The following is a 24,514-nucleotide window of genomic DNA, read 5'->3' as shown; positions in this document are numbered from 1 at the left end:
CACACACTATGCCAGACTCTGTTCTAAGAGTTTTATAAGAACTAACTCACTTTAATTTTACTTGATAGGAGGTCATTGGTGACCTGAACAAAAGCTGTTTCAGTGGAGAGGATGGGGCTAAATCCTGACAGAAGACGCGGGAGAGGGGAGGGGAGCAATTAGACAGTAAATAGAGAGAACTCTTGAGACACTGTGTTCTAAAAGGGAGAATAAAAATGGGATAAAGGGGGATGTGGAAGTTTTGTTTTTAAGTCTGGGAGATATTATACCGTGTAAGCAAGCTTGTAAGAATGGCCAGTAGGGGGGCACCTGGGTGGCTCAGTGGGTTAAAGCCTCTGCCTTTGGCTCAGGTCCTGATCCCGGAGGTCCTGGGATCAAGCCCCGCATCAGGCTCTCTGCTCAGCAGGGAGCCTGCTTCCTCCTCCTCTCTCTCTCTGCCTGCCTCTCTGCCTACTTGTGATCTCTGTCTGTCAAATAAATAAATAAAATCTTAAAAACAAAAACAAAAAAAGAATGGCCAGTAGGGAAGAAAACAGTGATGCAGCAGAGAGGAGCTCACGGCTGGAGGAACTCCCTGATGGCAGCAAGAAGGAAACTGAAGCGTCAGCGTCTCAATAAGGCATTCCTTGGCCATCTATCTAAAACCACAATGCCTGCCACCTCACCCTCCCCATTCGGTCTCCTTCTTCCTTTTATTAACACTCCTTAGTACTCATCATTAGCTACTGTACCACAGTATTTATCTTACCTAGTTTACTGAAGGCCTACCTACTAGAATTAGAATGTAGGCTTCAGGACAGGGAGTTTGGCCTATCTGTTCACTGTTGTAACCCCAGTGCCTAAGACAGTGCCATGAAAAATACTGGTTGAATGGAGTCAGCTGGATAAGCAGAGTGGTTGGCGTGGAGAGGACAGACGGTGCATCCACAACAGAGAAGCGGAGTGGAGGAGCAGCGACCTCCTGCAGGTGACAGGTAGGGTAGGGGTCGCACCACTCTCTTCTGAGGGCGTCCACTAGATATGTATGGAATTTCAGGAAAGATCATTTTCCCCTAGAAGTTCAAGATGCTGTTTCACCGTCTTCTGGTTTCAAGAACTGCCACTGCCAAGTCTCGTGCAATTTTAATTCTTAACCTTCCCACAAGAACTCCTCTGCCTCTACCCCTGTGTTGTCAAATTTGAGGATGAAGGGGCTTGGTATCTTCTTTTTTTTTTTTAACTTTTCAAAAATTTTGAAATGTCTATACATATAAAAGTATGTACATTACATAATCAACTTTCAAAAGAAAAAAACTTAAGAATCCAAAACCCAGCACCCTAACTTCATGGTTGGCAAACCACAGCCTGAAGGCCAAGTCTGGCCTGCCTATTTGTGTAAATAGAGTTTTGTTGGAACACAGCCACACCCACCAGTTTACGGGACTATAAACTACAAGGTTGCAGTCCCCTAATTGTAAGACTGTACGGCTTACAAAGACATATTTTCTACTGGACCCTTTACAGAGTAGTCTGCTGGTTCCCTAACCACCCTCAAGAGAGAAAGCAGTATTTTTGATGTCCCTTATATGCCTCTTCCCAATTATACCATTTTCACTCCCTTTGAGGAAACTACTACCTGAATTTTGTGTTAATCTTTCCTTTCATCCACCATGCAGTTTGTATGTTCCCCTAAATCATACACCATTTAATTTTTCTCACTTGAATTTTATGTGAATGAAACTGTGCTGTATATTCTTCTGTCGCTTCTTTCATTAGAGACCTAATCATGTTGGTGGGTCAGTTCTTTTTTACGGATATAGTACTCCGTTGGATGACCATAGCATAATTTAGGGATTCTCTGCTGGTAGTCACGCAGGCTCTGTCCAGGTTTAAAAAACAAAAAGCAAAAAACCCAATGCTGCTATGATCATGATGTTCATATATCCCACTACAAATGACCAGTGAGTGTGTATATGTACAGACAAGCCGGCACACATACACTATTCTGTCCAAGGATGGGATAGCTGAATTGTGAGTGTATGCAAATAGTTTTGTGCCAAATACTTTTCAGCATAGTATGTGGATTCTCCAGTACAATTCAATATAACACTAGACTTTGTAGATATCAAGTCTTTGCAAACCTAGTGTTTTAATCACTGTATGTTTTAATTTGCTTGTCTAGGATTACTAATGTAGTTGAGCATCTTTCCACATATTTATTAGCCATTTCGTGTTTCTTCTGTCAAAGCCTATTTGTGCTTTTGGCCAATGTTTCTATTGATAGATTTGTCTTCTGCTTTTTTAACTGCAGTAGTTCGTTATATATTTCAGATATTAATCCTGTCGGTGTTACATATGGCAAATATCTCAACTCCAGCTTGCGACGTGTCTTTTCATTCTCTGAATGGTATTTTTTAATGAACAAATATTTACAATTCTAATCTTTTCCTATATACAATGTATATTTTGGATTATTTGATTAAATCCTCCCCTACTCTGAGATCCCAGACATTATCCATTTTGTCTTCCCAAAGTTTTAAAATTCTGTCCTTCGCATTTAAGTCCTCAATCCATTTGGAATTCCGTTTTCACACGGTATAAGGTAGAAACTTGTCTCCCTTTTCTTCCCCATGTAGATAATCAGTTATTGAAAAATCCATCCATTCTCCCAGATTTTACACTGCCACCTCTGTTGCATATAAAGAGCCCCCCACATGGCCTGTTTCTGCAATGTCTATCCTCTTCCATCAAGACTATTTGTGTATTCCTATGCCATTACTAGCATCTTAATTACTACGGCTCTATAAAAAGTTTCGATTCTGGTAAAGCAAGCTTCCACAACTCATTCTTTTTCTTCAGGTATGTCTTGGCCTTCCTTGGGACCTTCCTGCATTAACTTCAGAATCAGTTTGCCAAGTACCGTGTAAAATCCTAACGGAATTTTGAATGGAACTTCATGCAGTCTATAGATCGTTCTAGAGCAAAAAGACATCTTCAATACATTGAGTTTTCCTGTTCATGAACATAGTCATGCTTTCTCTCCAACTACTGGTGATCATATGAATTTTCCCTTTTATTTATTTATTTATAAACATGTATTTATTTATTTCAGAGGAAGAGAGAGAGAAAGCACACACAAGAGTGAGCAGGGGGAGGGGCAGAGGGAGAGAGAATTTCAAGCAGATTCCCCACTGAGCATGGAGCCCAAAGCAGGGCTCAACGTAAGGACCCTGAGATTACAACCTGATCTGAAACCAAGAGTGGGACATTCGGGTGACCAAGTCATCCAGGTGCCTCATGAATTTTCCCTTTTAATACATTAATGTGGTAGATTATAGTAATAGATTTTTCTAGTATTATCAACCTTACATTTCTGGAATAAATCCAACTTAGTTATGAATCACATTTTTTAACATATTTGCTACTATTTTGTTTAAAACTTATACAGCTAGATTTATAAGCAAGATTGGCTGACAAACTTTCTTATAATGTCTCCTCCTTGTGTGGTTGAATGTCAAGGTTATTTGATCATCACAAGAAAAGCTGGAGTGTATTCTTTTTTTCTCCCTAGACTCCCAAGAAGACATTTGTCTAAGACTGATATGATCTGTTCCTTGAGATGTTTGATAAAACATATCTGTAAAACCATCTGAGCTGAATGGGGGAAAATATGTATTAATTCAATTTCTATAAATTAAATGACCTACTCAATTTTTCTCTTTTTGATTCAAATTTTAGTAAGTTATAATTTACTGTCCATTTCATCTTAGTTTTTAAATACTGGCATAACAGTAATAGTAATTTCTTACTATTTTTAAAAATCTTTGCTACAAAAAAAAAATCTCTGCTGCATCTGCTCTTTGTGCTTGTTGATTTATTCTTTAGTTCATTTTAGTTTTGGAAAAGAGCAGAAATAACTTTATGTGTTTAATCCACTATATCTAAACAAAAGAAATTACACAGAAGCTATATTCTTCCTTATCTATAAGGAGGCAGTGAAAAGAGAACTTCCTACACACTGATAGAGTGAAGATTAAATGAGGTAATAGATGCAAAGTGCTTAGCACAGTGCCTGGTATGTATTAGGAGCTCAAAAACATCATGATCATATTATAGGGAATTCAAATTACACTTAATATGATGTCTCTTTTTTGTTCTACTGAAGTTTAATACTCCAGTGCAACAGTAACTGGTTGTAGACTAGATTCTTTCAACTGTAGTTTTATTCTTTTTTTTTTTTTAATTTTATTTAAGTAATCTCTACACTGAATGTGGTGCTTGAACTCACAACCCTGACAGCAAGAGTCACACATTCCTCTGGCTGAGACAGCCAGGTGCTCCTCAACTGTACTTTGTTTTCTGACTGGCCTCATAGAGATGCAGTGATAAATCTGGATGGCAATCTTCTCATTCTCAAACTCCCTGGGTGTTCAAGCCCTGAGATTACGAACTGCAATTCTAGTTTAAAATAGAATGCCAAAAACAAAGCAAGAGGTCTACACTGGGATGTTTTCCCCTCGATGGCAAGGGCCACGCTTTTATCACCCCTACGTGCTCTAAGCCTGGCACAATCAAAAAATTGTGAGTTCTTGAGAAGCAAACAATACCGAAGAAATTATAAAATACTGAAGTTACAATGAAAACCATAAAGAACACTAACAGTTTCACAAAGTCTTCATTATTAGGCACCTCGCATTCGTGGGTGAACACACAACTGATTTTATCCACAGACTTCATTAGGGAAATGCTCACTATAAGAAGGTCTTTCTACCCTCTCTAACAGAGAGGTACCTGTTAGGCATTCCACTCCCAGTCAATTTCTGTTTGCAAGCTTAACCTCGAAGGAAAAATACTACTATAAACGGATATTGAACTTCAGTTAATAACACACATACTCAATTATTTAGGGGGAAGTATACTGATGTCTGTGACTTACTTTAAAACGTCATCAAAAAATACGATGGCTTGATGGATAGCACGTGGGATGGGCAGATGAATAAATATGTGCCTAGGCAAGCACAGTCAAGTGATCAGAATCTAGATCGGCTTATATGGGTATTTACTGTAAAATGATTTCAGCTTTCTGTGTTTGAGAATTTTCATAAGAGAATCCAGGGAAAGATATAAACTCATGTACCTGGCAAGTTAAAAAAAACGAAAATAAACAGAATATGAAAAATATTTCTATTATCCATATAGTAATAGTTGTTAAAATATAAAAGACCTCATTCCAATTAACGAAAAAAACAAACAAAAAAAAGATATAAGATAAGATATATAAGATAAGATAAACAGGAAAAGACATTGACAAAATATAAATGGGAAATAAACCCATGGAAAATATTCAGTAACCTCTAACCAAAGAAAAAAATAAAGCAAACCTGCTATGCCATTTTATGCCTATTTTATTAGCAAAATTAAAACACATATGCATGAATACACACGCAATTCTGGCAAGGCTGCAGGAAAAATGGAAACTCGTATACGGCTGGCAGCATTCAGTATAAACAAGCACAGCGTGTTTGGGAAGCCGTCTGGCAGTCCCCAAGTCACAGTGCTCAGGAGGTCCTTTGACCTAATGGTCCTAAGTCATTAGACTATGAACCTCCTTCACCAAAAGCAGCCAAAAGATGTTCAGTGCAGTATTATCTACGGAAGGATGAAGTTACGAACCACCTAAATGGCCTAAATGGCCACCAAGGCCATTTAGTAAATGACAACATATCAGTACAATGGAATATGATACAGACATGTAAAAAAATGACAATGATGGAAGCATATATGAAAATATGCGAAGTGTTCATAATGAGACCAAATGGAAAATGATTTATAATTGATCCTGAAGCTATAGGAATCAATGAAAACGTGCACTGGCACTGTAAAGAAATATGAATAATTAAGGAAAATGACATGTTGAGGGGGACTGTGGCTGATTTCTTTTTCTAAAATTGTCTTTCATCTTCCCGATACATCTTTCAATTAAAATAAAATAATTATAAAAGCCCATCTCAAGACTGTCTACTCACAGTGCTGAGTTTGCTGCAGACGATGAGAATCCGGCGTTCATACAGCATACTGGCATACAGATGTAACATGTTGTTTACATCCACGGCTACAAAATATTCTGTCAGATTTCTCTAGGAGAAACAAGAATGGGAGATTTGTGGCTTATTTCATTTGTTCTTATTACAAGCGGTTTCTAAAAAAAAAAGTAGGAGAAACAGAAGATCATCGGAAATCATGCTCTCCTCTGCCCCCGTCCTATTCTTCCCACCTGGGAGACCGAATCCCACGCTCGTGTAAAATCATGAAATGCAAAGTTGGAAGAGACCTCAGAGATGAAGCACTTGTGTGTGGTGATTACAGTTTGTGGGAGGTCACCAGTGGCACCGCACTGCCGTGCCTGTCGGTTCCGAAAGGTGAGCAGGACAGGAGCCTGCAATCTTACAAATGAGAAAACCAAGCCTCAGAGAGGGATGCCAAGACCAAAAAGTCTCATAAGCGATAAAGACAGGGCTGTAGCTCAGATGTTCTGAGCCGGGATCTTAGAACTTTCCCAATGTGCCGTACCAGAACATCTAGGCAAGAGAAAGGACCCAGGGACAAAATGCTTTTGGCACAGAGCCCATTTCTGTCCCAGAGATCCCACCCCCAAAGGCTGGGCACGCTCCTCTCTTGTCATCGCTGCTGGTGTCCCCCTCCTCCACCACTGACATTCCCTAAAAGGGCTCGGCTGGAATTAGAGCAATTTTGAAGATTTACAATTTCCAGGTATTTCATTCAAAAGGAAAAAAAAAAAAAAAAAAACCAACAACAAACGAAAAACAACTGCAGACAAGCAGCAGGAAGTGGTGACAAAGCAGTGTTTTAACTAGCTTTTGTCTATAGCCAGGGCATCGTATCTTTAATTAGTACTATAGATTGGTACTCTTCAGATTTCAGAAAAAAACATAATGTGTTTCATTTCTGCAACCCTTTCTATACCCACCTGACTTTAATAATACACATGAATATGTTAATTTCTTCAATGTTACAGCTTTTCAATGCCTCACAATATAATCCTCTGAAAATGAAGGGGGTCAGGGAGGGAAGGAACACTACTTGCCGGGGGTTGTGGTTTATAATGATGAAAGAGCTATAAACCCATAAATTCAAGTAAACCAGGTGGATTTTACATGCAAAATAGCATAAAGGGCTTTTCAACAATATTATGGGTTGGGAATAAGAATGGGCACTTATCTTATGATTTATTGTTGCTTGGCTGGAATACCAGGTTAACCATCGACCTTTATGAACAGTGAGTGAACTAAATAGCTCCACATACTACCTACCAAGTACCAGGTACCCTATCAGGTTCTTCGTATGTGTAATCTTATGCAGTTCTCACAAAACTCCAAGGAGGCATTCTCCCTCCAATATCCAGATAAAGTCTGGCAGAGAGTCGATAACCAGTGGAGTCAGAATCTGGACTCAGATCCAACTTCAGAGCCCATACACTTTCCCTTACATTACATTGTCCCACTTAAGTATTTTTAAACACCTACAATATACAAAGCTTTAAATACATTATTTCACTTAATCTTGAAACCACTCCTTGAACAGGTATTATCATCTGTTCGGACAGGAAAACAGAGGCAAGAGAGAAAACGAATAGGACCAAAGTTATATGCGACGTGCATCTTCAGTCTTGGGTGAGTTTGGCTCTAAACCTGTGCTCTTTGTTTATATCAGTGCAAACAGGAGGTGAAAGTTGGATTCGAGAAAGAAAGCATAGCATCGGAACAAAGCAGACTCAAAATACTGAAAGAGAAAAAGTGTCACTCTTAAGAATTGTTATCCCATTTACTGAGTAATCCCTCCGTGCTAGACAATAGGTACTCTCCGGGGGTTCTCTCCAATCTTCTCAACAACCCTGAAAAAGGCCTTATCATCTCCATTTTATACATGAAGAAACTCAGGCCCAGGAAGGGTAGGTAGGCTCCGAAGGTCACCCAGCTAGAGAGGGCAGAGCCCAGTTTCAAAACCAGGTCCCCCGAACCCACGGCCTTTGTTCTAACCACCACACCAACCTGCCTCCTAACAAACTTGAAAAACAGAAGATGAACAAGCAAGGCAGCGTGAATCAGTCAACGAGTGGGTCCCTTGCCCAGTGGACTGAGGAGTGCTGAGCTAATGATGTCAGGGTGGGGTTCGTTCTGAAGACCGTGACATGGCAGAGCTATTCTCGCAAACAAAAATACAAGGCCCTCAGCTGAGCATTTCAGTAAAATGCTTAACTGCTGATGAATTACATAAATTTTTCTTTTAGGAGAGGATGGAAGTAAAAAGAAAATAGAAATGAGGAGCTTAAAGAAGGCCAGAAAGCCCATTAGCACTTTTGACAGATCCAAAGATAACTCTGAAGCCACCAAAACGTGGCCTCAAGAGTCTGCCAAGAAGCTTCACGCTGGGTAGAAATATGTTACACAGCTTGCCGTCCAAATAAGGAGACACAGCGTCAGAGACAAATCCTGCACCTTATTTTGGTGGGAGAAAAAAAAAATCATCACAAGGATACTTTTGTGGATGGGGAAGGAAACATTTCTGAAATCAAAACACCACTTGGTTGAGGCATAACCCCCAGGCCCAATCAGGCTCTGAGAGATTCAGGTGCTTGTTCCAAAAACTCTATACAGGTATGTTAAAAATATGTAACATTTAGCCAAATTCTCTCTAAACTGTCATGTACTTTTTTTGGTATTTCTCATCCCATCTGTGCTGATTACCAAGATATTTGTGTCTAAACAGAAGCTGTCTTTCTTATCTGCTTCCTCCCCTGCCTCTTTCCTTCTGGGATGCCACCCGCCTAGGCGGGTGGGAGTGGGTGGGAGTGGCGACAGCCCTGGGAACTTCGCTCAGCCGTGGGAGCACCTGTGGGGCAGAGCAGGGCTTGGGAGCAGCTGTAGGGAGCTTTTACAGATTCCACCAAGCTTCATCTCTGAAGAAAACCCCTTGAAAAGAGGGGTCTCCTCCCTTGTACCTTAAGCATCTGGTGGCTTAAGCTACAGCAACCCTCAATTTTTCAAAGCTGCCGTAACTTTTCATACCCTCAGGCCTTTACTTCTGTTGTTGCCTCCTCCTGGAATGCTCTTCTCTTCCTTGAGGACACTCACTCAGGTTGGTTTCAAGACCCAGGTGAAATGCCACCTCCTCCTGGAAGGCTTCTTCGATTCCACGTTTGTCAAGCTCCTACACTTTGTGCTGGCATGGTGATTTGTCTCTAGCCTATAGCCACTCATTGACAAGCATGTTTCTGTCACTAGATTGAGGTCCCTCTGGATACAGCCCATCATCTAGCAGTCTGATAAAAGAAGGAACCAGTAAGTAGAGCGATGACTGAAGACCTCAGCTCCATAGCTGGAGTTTGAGCTGTGCGGCCTAAGAGAAATGCACCAGCCTACAAGACAACGCAGTGTAGTAGGAAGAACACAGCATTTGACTTCAGAAAACCCGGGTCTAGGCTGGATGAAGTGATGGGTTACTTAGTAATGGTGAAGGGCTCATGGAAAAAGAACTGACACTGGCAATTCACAGTGTCAGGTAAAACAGCTGGGGGGCTGGGGGGTTGCTGTTTAAAGTATTTGTGGCTCCATTTATTAAAAGTATAAAGAAGGGCACCGGGGTGGCTCAGTCAGTTGGGCACCCAACTCTGGATTCTGGCTCAGGTTCTGATCTCAGACCTGCCTGGGAATTTCCCTCCCCTCCCCAGCTCTGCCTCTCCCTCCATCTTTCCCTCCCCACCTCTGGCCTCTGGTCCTCTCCTCCCCACCCCCATGCATGCTCTCTCTCTCTAAAAAAATAAAAGTATGAAGAAATAGGTGGTTTGTTCATCAGATGATAGGGAGGAGGCTGCATACAGAAGCAGATATTCATTTCACAAGTCAGGTCATCACAGGTCTTACAGGTAAGACACAGGTGTAGGGAATGAGGAATAAGGGGCAGAGAGAGGGGCTCCATGGCACGCTGTCCTAGGCCAAGACTGAAGCCAGAACATACTGTGAACTTGTATTTCTAAGGGACACAAGGTATACCACTCTCCTAGCACTTTGCTTCAGTGGGACTAAGTCTTCAACCTCCCGTTTCTGTCACCTGTAAGCAGCCCAATCAACAACCACTTATTTAACTCCTACCATGTATTTAGTACCACCCTGGGAGCTGGGCCTGCAGAGATTAGGTAAAGATGATCCCCATCTTCCAGGAGTGTAGCCTGGGGGTGGGAATGGCATCAGTATGGTGTGCAAAGTCCCATGGTCCAGGCTACTGCCCGAACAGGGCATGTTCAACTTTGGTGGATAAGATACGGCGGCAAAGCTGGGGAAGGCTTGACGGAGGAGAAGACAGCGGATGTGGGCCTCCCAGCAGGGCTTCAGTGGACGGGGGAGAAGCGTATTTCACACGGAGACAGTAGCAGGAGGAGAGAGGAGCTCCAGCAGGTCAGCGTGAAGAGGAGGATACAGGGCCGGAGAGCTGGGTCCAGACTCGGTGGGAACTTAAGACTTTCCCCATGGGGAAGGAGGAGCTGCTGCAGAATCATGATACAGTCACACGTGTGTTTCAGAAAGCTCTTCCTAGAGGTCCTATGGACGATGCCCAGGAGACGGCACGCAGGGGGGCAGGGCAATCCGTTAACAGGCTACTGCCATATTCTGGGAAAGAACGATTACAAGAAATAAACTACGGAGATGAAAGCTTTGACTCTGGATGTGACAGATTTCTGGAATCACAGGACCTGATGACGAATCAGACCTGATTGTGGAAGGGGAGGAAGGATCACAGACAACACCCAGGCTTCCAGGTTACTAAGCACCACACTTATCCACCTGCTCAGGTTTTGGTTTTGTTTTTTTTTAAACGGAGCCTACTCCTTTAATAAGGGAATCAGTCCTCCTTCTCAGGAGCCATGAATCCCGTAAACATGGTGTTGCTGCGCCCCTAGTCTTGGGCCTGGTGTCCTGGGGTAACGCCACCACGGCTCAGTCTATATCTCTACCCCCTTCACTCGCTGACAATTACTTCTCCGTGTGACTCACCTACTGGGAAGGAAAATCTTGCTCAAAGAGACTATTTCCAATGTCTGTGCTCAGAAGGGCTCAGTTTCCTCAGTGCCAGCACGTTTTTAGGCTTGAGGACATTCCGTTTCTAGTCCCAGAGCTCAAGCATTCTTTCAGTCACATACCGATTACGTGCCCGTGAGCATTCTCCTGTCTGCCTAGCTTTCACTGCGGGCTCTCTGCAGGGCTGGGTGGCAGGGATATGAAACTGACCGCTACCCAGGCTGGACAGGGCTCAAGTCCAAAGAAGGGCTCTAGTGAACAGGGTCAGGACAGCCTGGAAGCTGAGTTTGGGAAAAGGTTGTGCCCCACGAGCTTCTTAGCCTCTCCAGGCTCCCCATTCATCTCATCTCTACAAAGAAATGACGGTGAAGGTCCCTTCCAGATCTAACCCTCTGTGGCTCTAAATCCAGACAAAGAAGAGGGGAAGGCACCTGGCAAGCCTCATTTCCCCCAGGAGAAGCCCCATAATGGCTGCTTGCTTCTAGCTGTCCCTGCTGGCTCTTGTGCCAATCCAGGTGGCTGGGGACCTCGGGCTCACTGTGATCCATGCCCGGGGTGAGGAAGCAGGTGGGGGGCGGGGGGGATGGGCCAAGGATGGGAGGAGATATAGTGGGGCTTAGAGAAAAAGCGTCTTAGGTTCAGTTCCTTAGGGAAATGAGATAATCCCCAAACCAAAGAACCGACTCTAAGCTGGGTACTCCTTGGAGCCCTCGAAACAGATGCTAGTCCGCCCCACGGTCTGTCATTTTATTAGTCTTTGTGACTTTCAGCTTCATACACAGTACAGATGATAAAGACTTACTGTACTGTGTCTGGAGGAGGCTTCTAAGGCGAGAGGCTTGGTTTTGCCAGTGGGTCTTATTTCCTGAAATAACTCCCGCTTAGATTATTTTATCATAATGTAAACCTTTAAAATCCTCAATTGATTTTTTTTTTTTTTTAAGAATTTAGGTTACTTTAGCTGTGTGGGATTCTTAAAAGGGAATTATAAATTTGCATTCTAAAATAATCTGTCTTAGAAAGAATTCCACAAACTCACTTAAGCAATCACATCAGAGAAGTATATTATAGGAAAGAAGGCAGGGTTTACCCGGAGGTCAACTTTTATCCCTCCGTGTGAATGGAAAAACCATTAGAATAAACAATTACCTGACAGCTCTTAAGAGCAACAATGGAATTCTCTACAATCTCAGAACTCGATAATAGGTCTTCTACCACCACCTCAACTTTGTTTATTTTTGAAAGTCACGATGAGTTCATAAATCTTTTCTATATCATGGTACATCTTTTGACAAAGTGGAGTCTGGGCAATGTTATATGTAACTGGCCATTCTAAATGCTTTCCTCGCGTCATTAACCACTTAGTATGACACTGACCAGATAATTAAGACAGGTTTGTTTAATATTCCAAATGAAGGTCTATATGATTATCCATTAATCAAAAGTAAACTTCAAAACCTGGCTGCTAAAAAAGATTCCCTTCTATAAACCAGTTTACAATGTAATTATTAGTACGTATCTTTCCTGATCTGTGATTTCTTTTTTAAGGCAGGTCAACTGTTTAAAATTTATAAAGATTTATGCTCATTTAACTATTGCCTGTATAAAATTCACTCCTACTTGTGTTATCTTCATAGAGAAAACCCTGATGAACAATTACATAGTGACAGTTTTTCAGTGAAAAGAAAGAAAATATTTTTACGCAAAAATTGTAAAAATAATGAGAATTAACTTCAACAGCCATCTGAAAGCAGAAAGATTGTCTACATTTGCTTTTCATTAATGTCTTGCAGACATACTGGCTGAAAAGCCAACTGAAAAGAACTGCTATTTTCCCTTTTCCTGGGGGAGGCTGCTTTGCTCATTCATTCATTCATTCACCTACTCATTCAGTCATTCCATAAATACATTCTGACACTCTCCTATGTTCTGGGTATAGTGCTAATGATAGAGAAGCAGCGATGAAGAAATATTCATCTCATCATGGAATAATCTCATTATGGAAGGAGAAATGACACTAAAGAAGTTCACAAAATTAATTACAGAACTTAAACTGACGATGGGCAATTTCTTAGAATGGTGTGGGGAACCATGGAGCCAGAGGTGCAAGACCCAGCAGCATCTCAGTGCCAGGATCAGACTGACCTGAGTGTGACTCCTGGTTTTTGCATTTACTGGCTAGCTGACTGGGGCAAGTTACTTCAGGTCTCTGGGCTTCATTTCCTCTTCAGAGCAGGGATAATAACCACATGCTAAGACTGCTGTAAAAATTCCATGATATGGCAAATAGTGCCTGATACTAGTTCCTTTCTCACTTTCTTACATTAACCATTCTCCGATGCTGTCCAGAACAACCTGATTCTCTGGTGACAGAATGAAGTTCCATGTGCCAAAGTCCTTTCACAGACTTTGTCCTGGGTGGCTCAGATGGTTAAGCCTCTGCCTTTGGCTCAGGTCATGATCCCAGAGTCCTGGGATTGAGTCCCTCATTGGGCTCTCTGCTCAGTGGGGAGCCTGCTTCTCCTTCTCCCTTTGCTGGTCTGCCTGCTTGTGCTCTCTCTCTCTGTCTAATAAATAAATAAAATCTTTCAAAAATTCCTTTAAAAAAAATAAAAGAAGTCCTTTTACGGTCTTCTTTGCCTATCCTCTAAAGTTTAACATGTCTCTTAGAGGAGATAATCAATAAATGTTTACAGAACTTCCCACATGACAGGCACCGGAATCCTGGGCTCCATTCTCTGCACCATTTCCAAGCTTCAGAAATTCTGATGTCAATGGTACCTGCTAAGAGACTTGTGTGGTCAAATATACAGTCCACGAAAGGACAAATACTGATGTTCACAACCAAGAATGTTAGCAAAAACCCAGAAAAGATAAGCTCCTCGCAATAATGTGCCCTAGGCCTGAGCCACAACTCAGACCTCAAAAGAGGTTAAGACTAGAACTGTAGGAAAGCCAAGAGAAAGGAAAGAGAAGGACCATCAAAAGCAGCATCTCGCTTGCACCAAGCACTGAACGTGGAACTTTACATTTAATTCTTCATTTGTTTCTCCCATTTTTCTTTATTACATAAGGACACTGAGACTCAGAGATTATAAGTAGTCCAAGGTCCCCGAGTGGTAGAGCCCAGTGCCTGGCTGTCTCCAAAACTCATGTTCTTTCCACTACAGCAGACTCTATCATATTAACAACCCCATGGTTATTGCTTGTTTCAATTTGCAATGCAGCAATTTAGTCATTTTAAATTAATCCTTGAAAAATCACCAAGAGATTAAAATGCAAATTTCAACAGGGCTGGAGCTCAAGACTGATTCTATGTCAAAAATCACACAAATTGGTCCTACAAAAGTTCAGATTCTCCTTAGAGGAAAAGCTTTCCTGCTTCACTTCATATCTGAGATATGAAAAATAATTTTTTGCCTCTTTCCTCATGAATATCAAAAGTCAACTGCAGGGAGGCAGGCGGGTATAATGAAAACAAAATGCTTTGGTTCCTCACCAACCTGAGTCACTACAGCCCACTTCGGTGCAGACCTTGGGCTGGTAACCTCAGGTCTGTGAGCCCTGGGTCCCTATATAGAAAATGGGGCTCACATCTACCTCTCACAGAGGAGCTGTAAGGATTTAAATGGAGCCATGTATGTTAGGAGTCTGACAGATTGTTTTTATCATTCCCGCTTAGAAACAAACAAGGCCAGCCTTTTACCGATTTGCAAAGGAGGATTTAGGGGACAATGGGTCATACACAGGGAACTGGTTCATTAGTGGCAAAACCAGCAAAGGGAATGCAAATTTTCTTTAATGGTGGGGGCAGTGCTGACAGGAACTGGAGCTGGGGCTATGAAGAAGACAGCTCTGCCCCCCCCCCCCCGCCCAACTATTTCTAACCTCCGTTATGGCAGTTCTGAAAATTAAGAAATTATCAGAACTTGCAGGTATCTCATTTTAAGTTCCTAAGGAATTCTCAGTCCTTCAAATTGAAAAAAAAAAAAAAAAATTAAAATGATGAAACTAACCTAGGCAATAATTGTTATAACATTATTTATAATAGCAAAACATCAGAAACAATCTAAATGTCTATGAGTAGGTGAGGCATAGTTAAAACCTGTAGGGATTTCTAGTAAAATAGGGTAGATTAAACACACATATTTATCTTTTCTCTGTGATACCGTCCCTCCCCAACAAGCCCCCAAGGAAAGTCACAGTGAAAGAATTTTAAAAGACATAATTCCCAAAGAAACAGGGAAAAAGACATTATTGAAAGAGAGATGTCAAATTTTTAGAAGCCAGAAAGCAGAAGCTACTAAAGAAAGGGTTCTCAACCTGGGTCATTCACCCTCAGGAGGACATGTGGCAATGTCTGGAGACATTCTGGGTTGTCACAGCTGGGAGTGGGTGTGCTGCCATCCTGTAGTGAGTGGATCCCAGGAATGCTAACACCCCACAACGTAAAAGACAGTCCCACACGACAGAGAATGATCTGCCCCAACATGTCAACAATGCCAACTGAGGTTGAGAAACTAAAGGAAGACAACTTGGCAGTCCACAAAGGGCAGAACACTAAAGCTGGAACAGAGGGATAGGATACACACTCGAACCCAACTCATATCACGCAACTCCAAAAAGGTTCAGGAAGTGGAGACACCCAGAAGCTTTGAAGGCTGGAGGAAGGGGGCCAATAAAAACAAAACTCTTCTCTCCTAGCTCTCTCTGCTAGTTAACTGGCCTTCTGATACTCCTCCAGCAGAAGTGTTTACTTTCTAGAGGAACTGAACCAGAAAGGTGTGGGGACACCAGGTATAGCTAAGGACAGGGGACAAGGCATGAAGTAAAAAACTGGAGGGGAGGTTGAAAGACTGCATGCTAAATGTTGATATCCCATAACTCGCCACCACATTCAGCTTCCAGGACGATGGTACATGAAGCTTATGATCATCGGCAAAAAAAAAAACCAAAACAAGACGAAAAAATAACTGACTAATTCCAAAGACAAGATTCTTATACTGACATTTGAGAGCCCCCTACATACACCCCTCTAAGTAACCAGGCCTCTGAGCCATCATCTCCAATAAAGGCCACAAGGTAACAAGCCCCATTCATAAACACAGAGCTTCCACTTAGGTTTTCAGTGCCCTCCATCTTAAATAGGGCAGAACAGGTGCTTGAGGAAAGCCTCTACTATTGTAGATACAGAGTGAAACAAAACAGGAGAAAGGAAACATTTAGGAAGAAAACATGCAGAAAGAACAATTTTTAGGCCTATGAATGAGTCTCGAAGAGACAAGAAAAAATACTGCATTCATGAAACAAGATGCCATTAAAACATAATTTATTAAACAACACCAAAAAGCTCTTAGGTATATAAACAATGATAGCAGAAGAATTTCAAAAGGGTGAAACAATTTGTTGAAGAAAGCAGAGAGAAGACTGAAAAAGAGAGATAGAAAACAGAGAACATTATGGGATCAACATAGGATCCTACCATCAAAGCCCTAGAGAAAAGGGAAAAAATAAAGAATCTTTTCAAAGAAATAAGGTGACACCATTTCCCAGCTATAAAGGACATGAGTTTATAGCCACCAAGATTGGTTGAGCCACCAAGTGCCCAGCATAGCAGATGAAAAGGACAATTTCAGATACCAAAGACATATTAAGGATTCTAAAAAATAAATCAGCAATCAGGATGGCTTATGAGTCAACAGAACTAGGTCTTCAAAATTATGAAGGCAATTTCCAATCCTACCCAGAGGAGAACAGTCATTTTCAGTGATGCAAGGTCTCACCATGTTGCCTCCAACACAATACTTTTTCAGGAAACTACTGGAATGTTTCACCAGAATAAGGGAATAAACAAGAAGATGTGAAATCAAGGAACTCCTATTGGACAAAAAGTTGTACAAGAAAGAAAATGCAATCATAATTGATTGTCTCATTCTGCATGCTCACTGAATTATAAACATTATGGATTTAAAATTTTTTCTAAAGATAGAGGAAAAACGGGGGAAGGAAAACATGTGACTGAGAAGTTATCTTCTACAGGGAGAGAGGCTCAGAGATGATAAAAGGTCTAAACTCTCAACTTCCACAGGAAAATCAATAGGTGATATTTGAAAAAGAAATACTACGAGCACCTGGGCAGCTCAGTCGTTAAGCATCAGCCTTCGGCTCAGGTCATGATCCCAGGGGCCTGGGATCAAATCCCGCATTGGGCTCCCTGCTCAGCGGGAAGCCTGCTTCTTCTCCCTTTCCCTCTCCCCCTGCTTGTGTTCCCTCTCTCACTGTCTCCCTCTGTCAAATAAATAAATAAAATCTTAAAAAAAAAAAAAAAGTTAAGATATAGTGATATGTGCATATTAGTTTAAAACATGGAAAGAAATACTCAACTGCTAAAATCTTGAAAGTAACTGCCTCTGGGAGGTGGAAAGTAAGGAGAAGCTGAAATTTTCATCAACAATTATGGTACTATATGATTTTTTAAAAGCCATTAATATGTATTACTTTCATAAGAATAGTAATACCATTAAATTAAAAATCATTTAAAAGGGATGAAGTAAATCAGTATGGACAGGTTTTAGGGTACATTTTAAAGTGAGTTGTAAAACAGTAGGAACAGTATCACATTTATGTCTAAGGAAATGTCTACAACATACACAGGTACTCACACATATAATACTATAAATACACAGAGAAAGGTCTAGAAGGACATGCAAACTGGAGGGAGAATGGGACCGGGGTGGAGAAGGGATGACAGTATTTCAGTTTTTTCTATATGTACTTGTTATTTAATGTTTTTTACAACAAAGATATTTTGTAATGAATTTTAATGACACCAGTAAACATCCATTATATGTTGTCATTGAAAAAGCACTGATAGAAAGGTATGTATGTACTTGGTATGATCTCCATTGTGTTTTTTAAGATGCAGTTTCTAAATTTCTTTTTTTAAATCAAAAGGACTCTTTTATCTCAAACAAGATATTACCAAGTTCCCAATTTAAGCGGACAGGAATGAACCGGCAATGAATAAAGCCAGAGCAGGGACCCCATGCTCTGGTCAGCCACCATCCATCTCCCCGTGGCCATCCAGGGTCCTACAGCAACCTCAAGGCTCTAGGCCACCCAGTGCAGAAACAACTATTATCATGAAGAAAAACTTGGAACGTGACTTTCTCTGACATATGGAATTATAAGTGGTTTTTCTTTTGCTGTTGTTTAATACATACACACACATGCCTCTTCTACAATTTGGAACACTTTACATAATAATCTGTTCCTTAACATGCCTATATAACCACCCAAACCTAATATACTTATAGCAGCAAGGTGTAGAGATGGTTAAAAAAGCTTCATTAATCTTTTCAAGTTATGGTTCTATATTTATATTTCCTATTTCTTAGGCTGACTTCAATCACATATTTTTCTGGAAAATTTTATCTTATCTCTATCAAATTTATTGCATAATTTTAAGATTATTTTATTATTCTTTTCAAATATTTGGTTTTTTAAAAGTCTTATTTTTCAGTTCTACTTTAACAATATTTTCTAAGTAAAATTATAATTAAATGCTTCTAGTTTTGGCTTTTTGGTTGCTATTAAATTTCCAGGTTTTTTTCCTAAGATTGTATTTATTTATTTAGAGACACAGCGCACACAAGGGGGAAGGAAGAGACAAAAGGAGAGGGAGAGGGGGAATCTCAAGCAGACTCTGCACTGAGCTTGAAGCCTGATATGGGGCTCAAGTCCATGACCCTGAGATCACGACCTGAGCTGAAATCGAATCAGATGCCTAACTGATTGAGTCACCCAGGCACCCCTCATTTTCCAGCTTCTTAAACTTAAAGTCAAGTTCATTATTTTCTCAGGTTCTTACTTATAATAAAAGCATTAGAAGCTATCAGTTTCCCCCTGAGTATAGTTTTGGCGCATCCCTTAGGTTTTTGTTGTTTAGTATTCTTGTTGTCATTAATATCTAAATAATACATAATTTCAATGTTTTATCCCCTTTGACCCCACCACTATTTCAAGTAGATGGATATTTTAAAAATTTTTATCATTAATTTCTAGTCTTATTTCGTTGCCATGAAGAGACTGGTCTGTCAGACTCTGAGTTTTTCTATTTTAAAATTTTCAGTGTGATCTGATACATAGCCAATTTTATGATTGTTCCACGGCATTTGAAAATAATCCTTCAACAAACAGTCTTTTGCTATTTATCCATGCTTTGCCCCTACTTCTACTCCCCTGGAGGATTTTTCTAATTCTTTTTGGGTTCCTCCATTATCTACTATTTATTGACTGTTAAGTATCAGTAACCATCTCTTTTAAGTTGTGGAAATCCCTCAAATTTTCTGGCTCATGGCAGCTCCTTATGGAATTACACGGACATCCTTCTCCTTAATTTTATAGTTCTTTGGTCATTTCCAAGGAATATTCTGGAGATGAAGGGCAAAATAATGGGCTCAAAGTATAGCATAGTGTGTGAGAGCTCAGTCTCTAAAATCAGAAAGACCAATATCTGAATTCTAATTCTATTACATCTTTGCGGTAGGACCTTGAATATGTTACTTGAGTTCTTGGGGCCTGTTTCCAGATATAAAATAATAATTACCATAGTAACCAGCTAAGCTTGTTAAAAGAGAAATTGCTCACTCACTGAATTCACCATATCACATCGTAGCATTAGCTATTGTGGCTAAAATAGGAACTATGGTCCAAAGTTTTTATTACTTAATGTAAACAAAAAGGTAGCAGTGTTTTCCACCAGAGCCTGATCATAAAGATTATGGATATATCTTACAATCCCAACTAAGATGGTTCTCTAGCAATAACTCAGTAGTCTAACTTCATTAATAACACATGATTACTTGACACTCATAATTTGTCTGACTATAGACAAGTTATAAAAGAATTTCCTTTCTGTGAGTCTGTAATGGTTACAAAAAAATATACCACTTACTCCAGTACTTTAAAAAAAATAATCAGGTATATATCCCAAAGAATTAAAAGCAGGGACTTGAACAGATGTTTGTACCCCAATTTTCATATCAACATTATTCACAACAGCCAAAGTGTAGAAACAATTCATGTGTCCATCAGTGGATAAACAAAATGGAGTATATTGTATGCACACAACAGAATATTACTTCATCTTAAAGAGGAAATTCTGACATGTGCTATAACATGGGATGAACAAAGGCATGATGCTAAATTAAATAAGCAAGACACAGAAGGACAAATATTGTATGGCTGTACTTAGAGTAGGTACCTGATCAAATTCATAGAGAGAGTCTTGGAAAGAACAGCAGTTGTCAGGGGATGGGAGGAGGGGGCATACAGGGAGTTGTTTTTTAACAGGTAACAGAGTTTCCGTTGGGAAAGATGAGAAAGTCCTGCAGATGAATGCCGATGATGATTGCACAACAACGTGAATATATTTACACCAATGAAATGTGCCTTTAAAGACGGTTAAAATGGTAAATTCGATGTTATATATATTTTGCCACAATTTAAAAAAAATAAACAAGGGCCTCCATGGTGCTGAATCTATATTTAATTCTGCATAGCACTACTTATAATCTGAGTAAAACATCTTAAAAATATGTCTTTTTTTTTTTTTTAAGATCTTATTTATTTGACAGAGGCACAAGCAGGCAGAGAGGAAGGCAGAGAGAGAAAGGAGGAAGCAGGCTTCCCGTCGAGCAGAGAGCCCAATGTGGGGGCTCGATCCCAGAACCCTGGGATCATGACCAGAGCCGAAGGCAGAGGCTTTAACCCACTGTCTTTAACCCATATCTGTCTTAAGGCCAGATATACAATTCAGCTTGTTCAGAAGCCAAATCTTACCCTCTGCTCCCTCAGACTCATGCTCCTTACTCTTAAATCTTTGGGGAGGAAGGTGCAGTCCTCACACTTATACCCCAAAATACTTTCTTTTACGCTCTTCAAAGTAGATATAGAAATGCAGTGTAATTCCTTGAGTAAATCTAACCTAATAAATCTTTAAAGATTTTATTTATTTATTTGAGAGAGAGACAGTGAGAGAGAACATGAGCGAGGAGAAGGTCAGAGAGAGAAGCAGACTCCCCACGGAGCTGGGAGCCCGATGCGGGACTCGATCCCAGGACTCCAGGATCATGACCTGAGCCGAAGGCAGTCGTCCAACCAACTGAGCCACCCAGGCGTCCCTAACCTAATAAATCTTTATAGGGAAGTTCTTTACATAGAAACATTTTATTTACAACAGCAAAAACTAAAAACCACCTAAATGCACAACAGTGAAGGGAGAGCTAAGTCAACTACACCAGCAAATGTTACTATTACACAGCCAACAAACAGGATTCTATGAATGAGATGGAAAAATGCATGTGTGATCAGTGATTTTAACTATGTAAAAAATACATTTTAAAAAGACTAACATGAGACATCAACATGTTAATAGGTGATTACCTTTGAGAAGTAATGATCCTTCTTTATCTTTAGAGTTTCTCTGCTTTTCAAAGATTCTCTATTTGTTTTTGCTTTTGCAATGCATTATTTTTACTATGGGAAAATACATCCTTTTATTTTCTTTTAAAAGTAAATAAAGACAAAGAAGAATAAAAATTTAATCCCCCCCCGCGGCACCGCCCCCAGCAAGTACTCACATTCTCAGGTATGCTGGGAAGTTCTCTAGTGTCAGGCACAGTAAAATAAGAATGCTGGAAAAGAAAAGCAAATGTTATTTACTTTTGCAAAAATATGCAACAAGCATGTTATTCAGAAATCAGGTAAATGATCTGAAGGTAGTTCCTCACTCAGATGAGGAAAGAGAGTTTCACTCACAGGAAATGACTACAGAGTATTTTCTTTGGCTAATGCTGGGTTACAGCCAGACACATTAAATCACCAGTTCGGTAGACGGAATTCTTTTCTATGAGAGATGAACTTCTTTGGGAGATATAAATGAACAGCTCAAAGAGGTTAAAGGCTAAATTCCCCTACAATGTTTGCACACTTCTGAACACATGAAAGCTGCAGGCTTCATAATTTATTGTTCAATGAGGCAAGTGGCCTCGAGGGACCAAGTATCACTAGGTTCGCTCGGCAGTGGTCTTACCAACCAAACCTGCCATTTCATTTTAGCATCTGAGATTATATCCATACAAGCTGCAGGCAATATCTGCCCCAAAGGCCCAGGTGATGTTAAGGACAGCTCCAGCTGAAGGACTGCTGCACCGAGACCATTACAGATGGTTAAGAGTGGAGAATTCTGTCCCCTAAGCATGCTCTGAAAAGAAGCCTCCTGACTTCCAACGTCATCTCCAGTGAAGAGAATAGGAGACTCAGTGGAGCTGAAAACCTGACCTGTTCAAAGAACTTTCAAGGAGGCATCCCCATGTATGTAACGAGCATATGTCCTGGAGTTAAATGACAACAGGCTGGACTGATGACACCTCCTCGGAGCTACTGAAGACTCGGAGGACAATGGCAAGCGGGAGTGAAGAGTCTGGTGCTGGCCAATTAAAGATGGGATTGTGCAAAGGGCAGGAAAGGTCGCAGCAGAGAAGGTCAGCTTAGCTGTGGCCTAAGTTCAAACCTGGACCCGCAAGTGACATTTCAGGAAGTCCCTCCCCTCCGTTCTTAGATAATTGCAAAATAAGTAGGTCTCAAGAAGAATGAGTTGTATAGACTTCCTGAAATGAAAAGCTGGGGACACCTGCGGTAATGACAATAACAATGATAGTGTAGGCTACTTGCCTAATATTCAACAGATACCGCCCTGCTAATGGAAGGCTTTATGCCAGGTATCTGTATCAGTATTATCTTTAATTTCCCTAACAAATTTTAGGATACATATTATCTCCCTATTACAAATGGATAAATTAAGACTTAAGATGCTGAGGTCACAGGAACTGAAGGTGACAGGAACTGAAAGCAGGTTCTGTAGAACTACAGCTATGCTCTTCCCACTGTAACAGATTGCTATACCTACGCTTTTTATGAACAAGCTATAGTTAAAGACACGTCAACTGAAATAAACTAAAAAGTAAGAACAACAACAAAAAAAAATGAAAAGACCACTTTAAAAAAAACACAAAAAAACACAATCCTCTGCAAAGCATCATTCCAAAAAGCTGTGGGTCTGTGCCCAATGTCACCCATGAAATATTACAGCAGAGATTATGTGGCATGAAAACTGGTTACCAACTCATTCAATTCAACAATGGCGATTAAAATAGCAAAAGTAAAATACAAGGTTAAATGTGATGCCATGAGATACCAACTGCTATATGAAATGGCTAGAAGGGAGTCCCAGGAAATGTTCGGTAATGGACATCCATGGGTGACAGAGTGACAACGTAATGGCTGGGACAGTGAGGAAGAAAACACAAGGATCAGAGTTACCACTTCCTAGCTACGTGATCTCGGGTAACCTCACTTAACAGCTCAGAGGCTCAGTTTTTGAACTTGTAAATGAGAATCATAAATATCTACCTCAAAACTGTTATAAAGAATAATATTACATACATGAAGTGCCTAACATGCACTTTTAATAGAATCTTTTAATTGAAAATTAAATCTTTTAATAGAAATTATTTTTTAATAATAGAAAATTATTTTAATAATAATCTTTTAATAGAAAATTATTATTATTGCTCGGCTCCTAGTTTACACATTTCCGTTTTTCTCAATCACCTACATCAGACATACAGACATATTCTGTTCTGAAGACACGAAGTCAAGGACTGCCATTTTTCCACATTTCAGGCTTTATAAACTAGATGAGACTCAGCCTTCAAAATCAGAAATGCAACATGGAGAGAATTCCTCTCGAATTGGAAAGAAACAAATATCTGCCTTTACAGAGGCAATGGGTTGTAAATAGTGAGGCATCACAATTCCAAAACCAAGTCGTCCCCAGGCTGTCCTTTGAGATTCTGTCTTGCTCCATCACCCATGAAATGCTGAGACCAGAGGAGGTCAGAAACATTCCTAGGAACCACTGGCACGAAACAGCTGCACCTCCTCCCCCCAACAGTTTCTCCTCCTGCCCCTGGGATGGCTTGTCCTTGAGGCCTGGCAGCCACTCAGGGGAAGGAGTGGCCCTTCCTCCCCAGCAGCTGGTGACCCAGCCAGGCTACTCCACAGCTACCTGTCGGATGTCATTACAGGCTGAAGCAGAGAGATCAAGCTGATTTAGGAAAAGGGACAGAGACAAAGGCAAGGTTGTTTAGTTATCTGGCCATGACCCGGGCAGGTTTAAAGTTCATTTCTTCATCTTTCCTAGGCAGTCTTCCCTATGAGCAGATCTCCAACAAGAATCTTTTCCGACCTAGGCTCTATTGAAATGAGCAAAAACCTCTACCAGTTCCTTCTTTGTCCCCTTTCTTTCAACACTCATGGCCTAGCAGAAGGAACACAGGCTGGGAAGTTAGCCCTGGGTTTGAAAACCCCAAACTTCT

At 40.6% G+C, this 24,514-nt stretch overlaps 1 protein-coding gene across 7 annotated transcripts in view; it reads right to left on the bottom strand.

Moving 5' to 3' along the window:
- DENND1A (DENN domain containing 1A) overlaps positions 1-24,514 on the bottom strand; it is a 492,434-nt gene that overhangs the window by 230,978 nt on the left and 236,942 nt on the right. For all 7 annotated transcript variants that reach the window (XM_032307638.1, XM_032307635.1, XM_032307639.1 and 4 more), the window contains 2 exons: positions 21,716-21,769; positions 6,006-6,116 (listed from right to left, as the gene is read on the bottom strand). In XM_032307638.1, coding sequence (XP_032163529.1) covers positions 6,006-6,116; positions 21,716-21,769 — 165 coding nt within the window. The remainder of the gene's footprint in view (positions 1-6,005; positions 6,117-21,715; positions 21,770-24,514) is intronic.

This window comes from Mustela erminea, chromosome 12 (assembly GCF_009829155.1).
Source record: "Mustela erminea isolate mMusErm1 chromosome 12, mMusErm1.Pri, whole genome shotgun sequence".
In the NCBI taxonomy this organism is placed as follows: Eukaryota; Metazoa; Chordata; class Mammalia; order Carnivora; family Mustelidae; genus Mustela; species Mustela erminea.
This window is presented reverse-complemented; position numbering and strand designations above follow the sequence as displayed.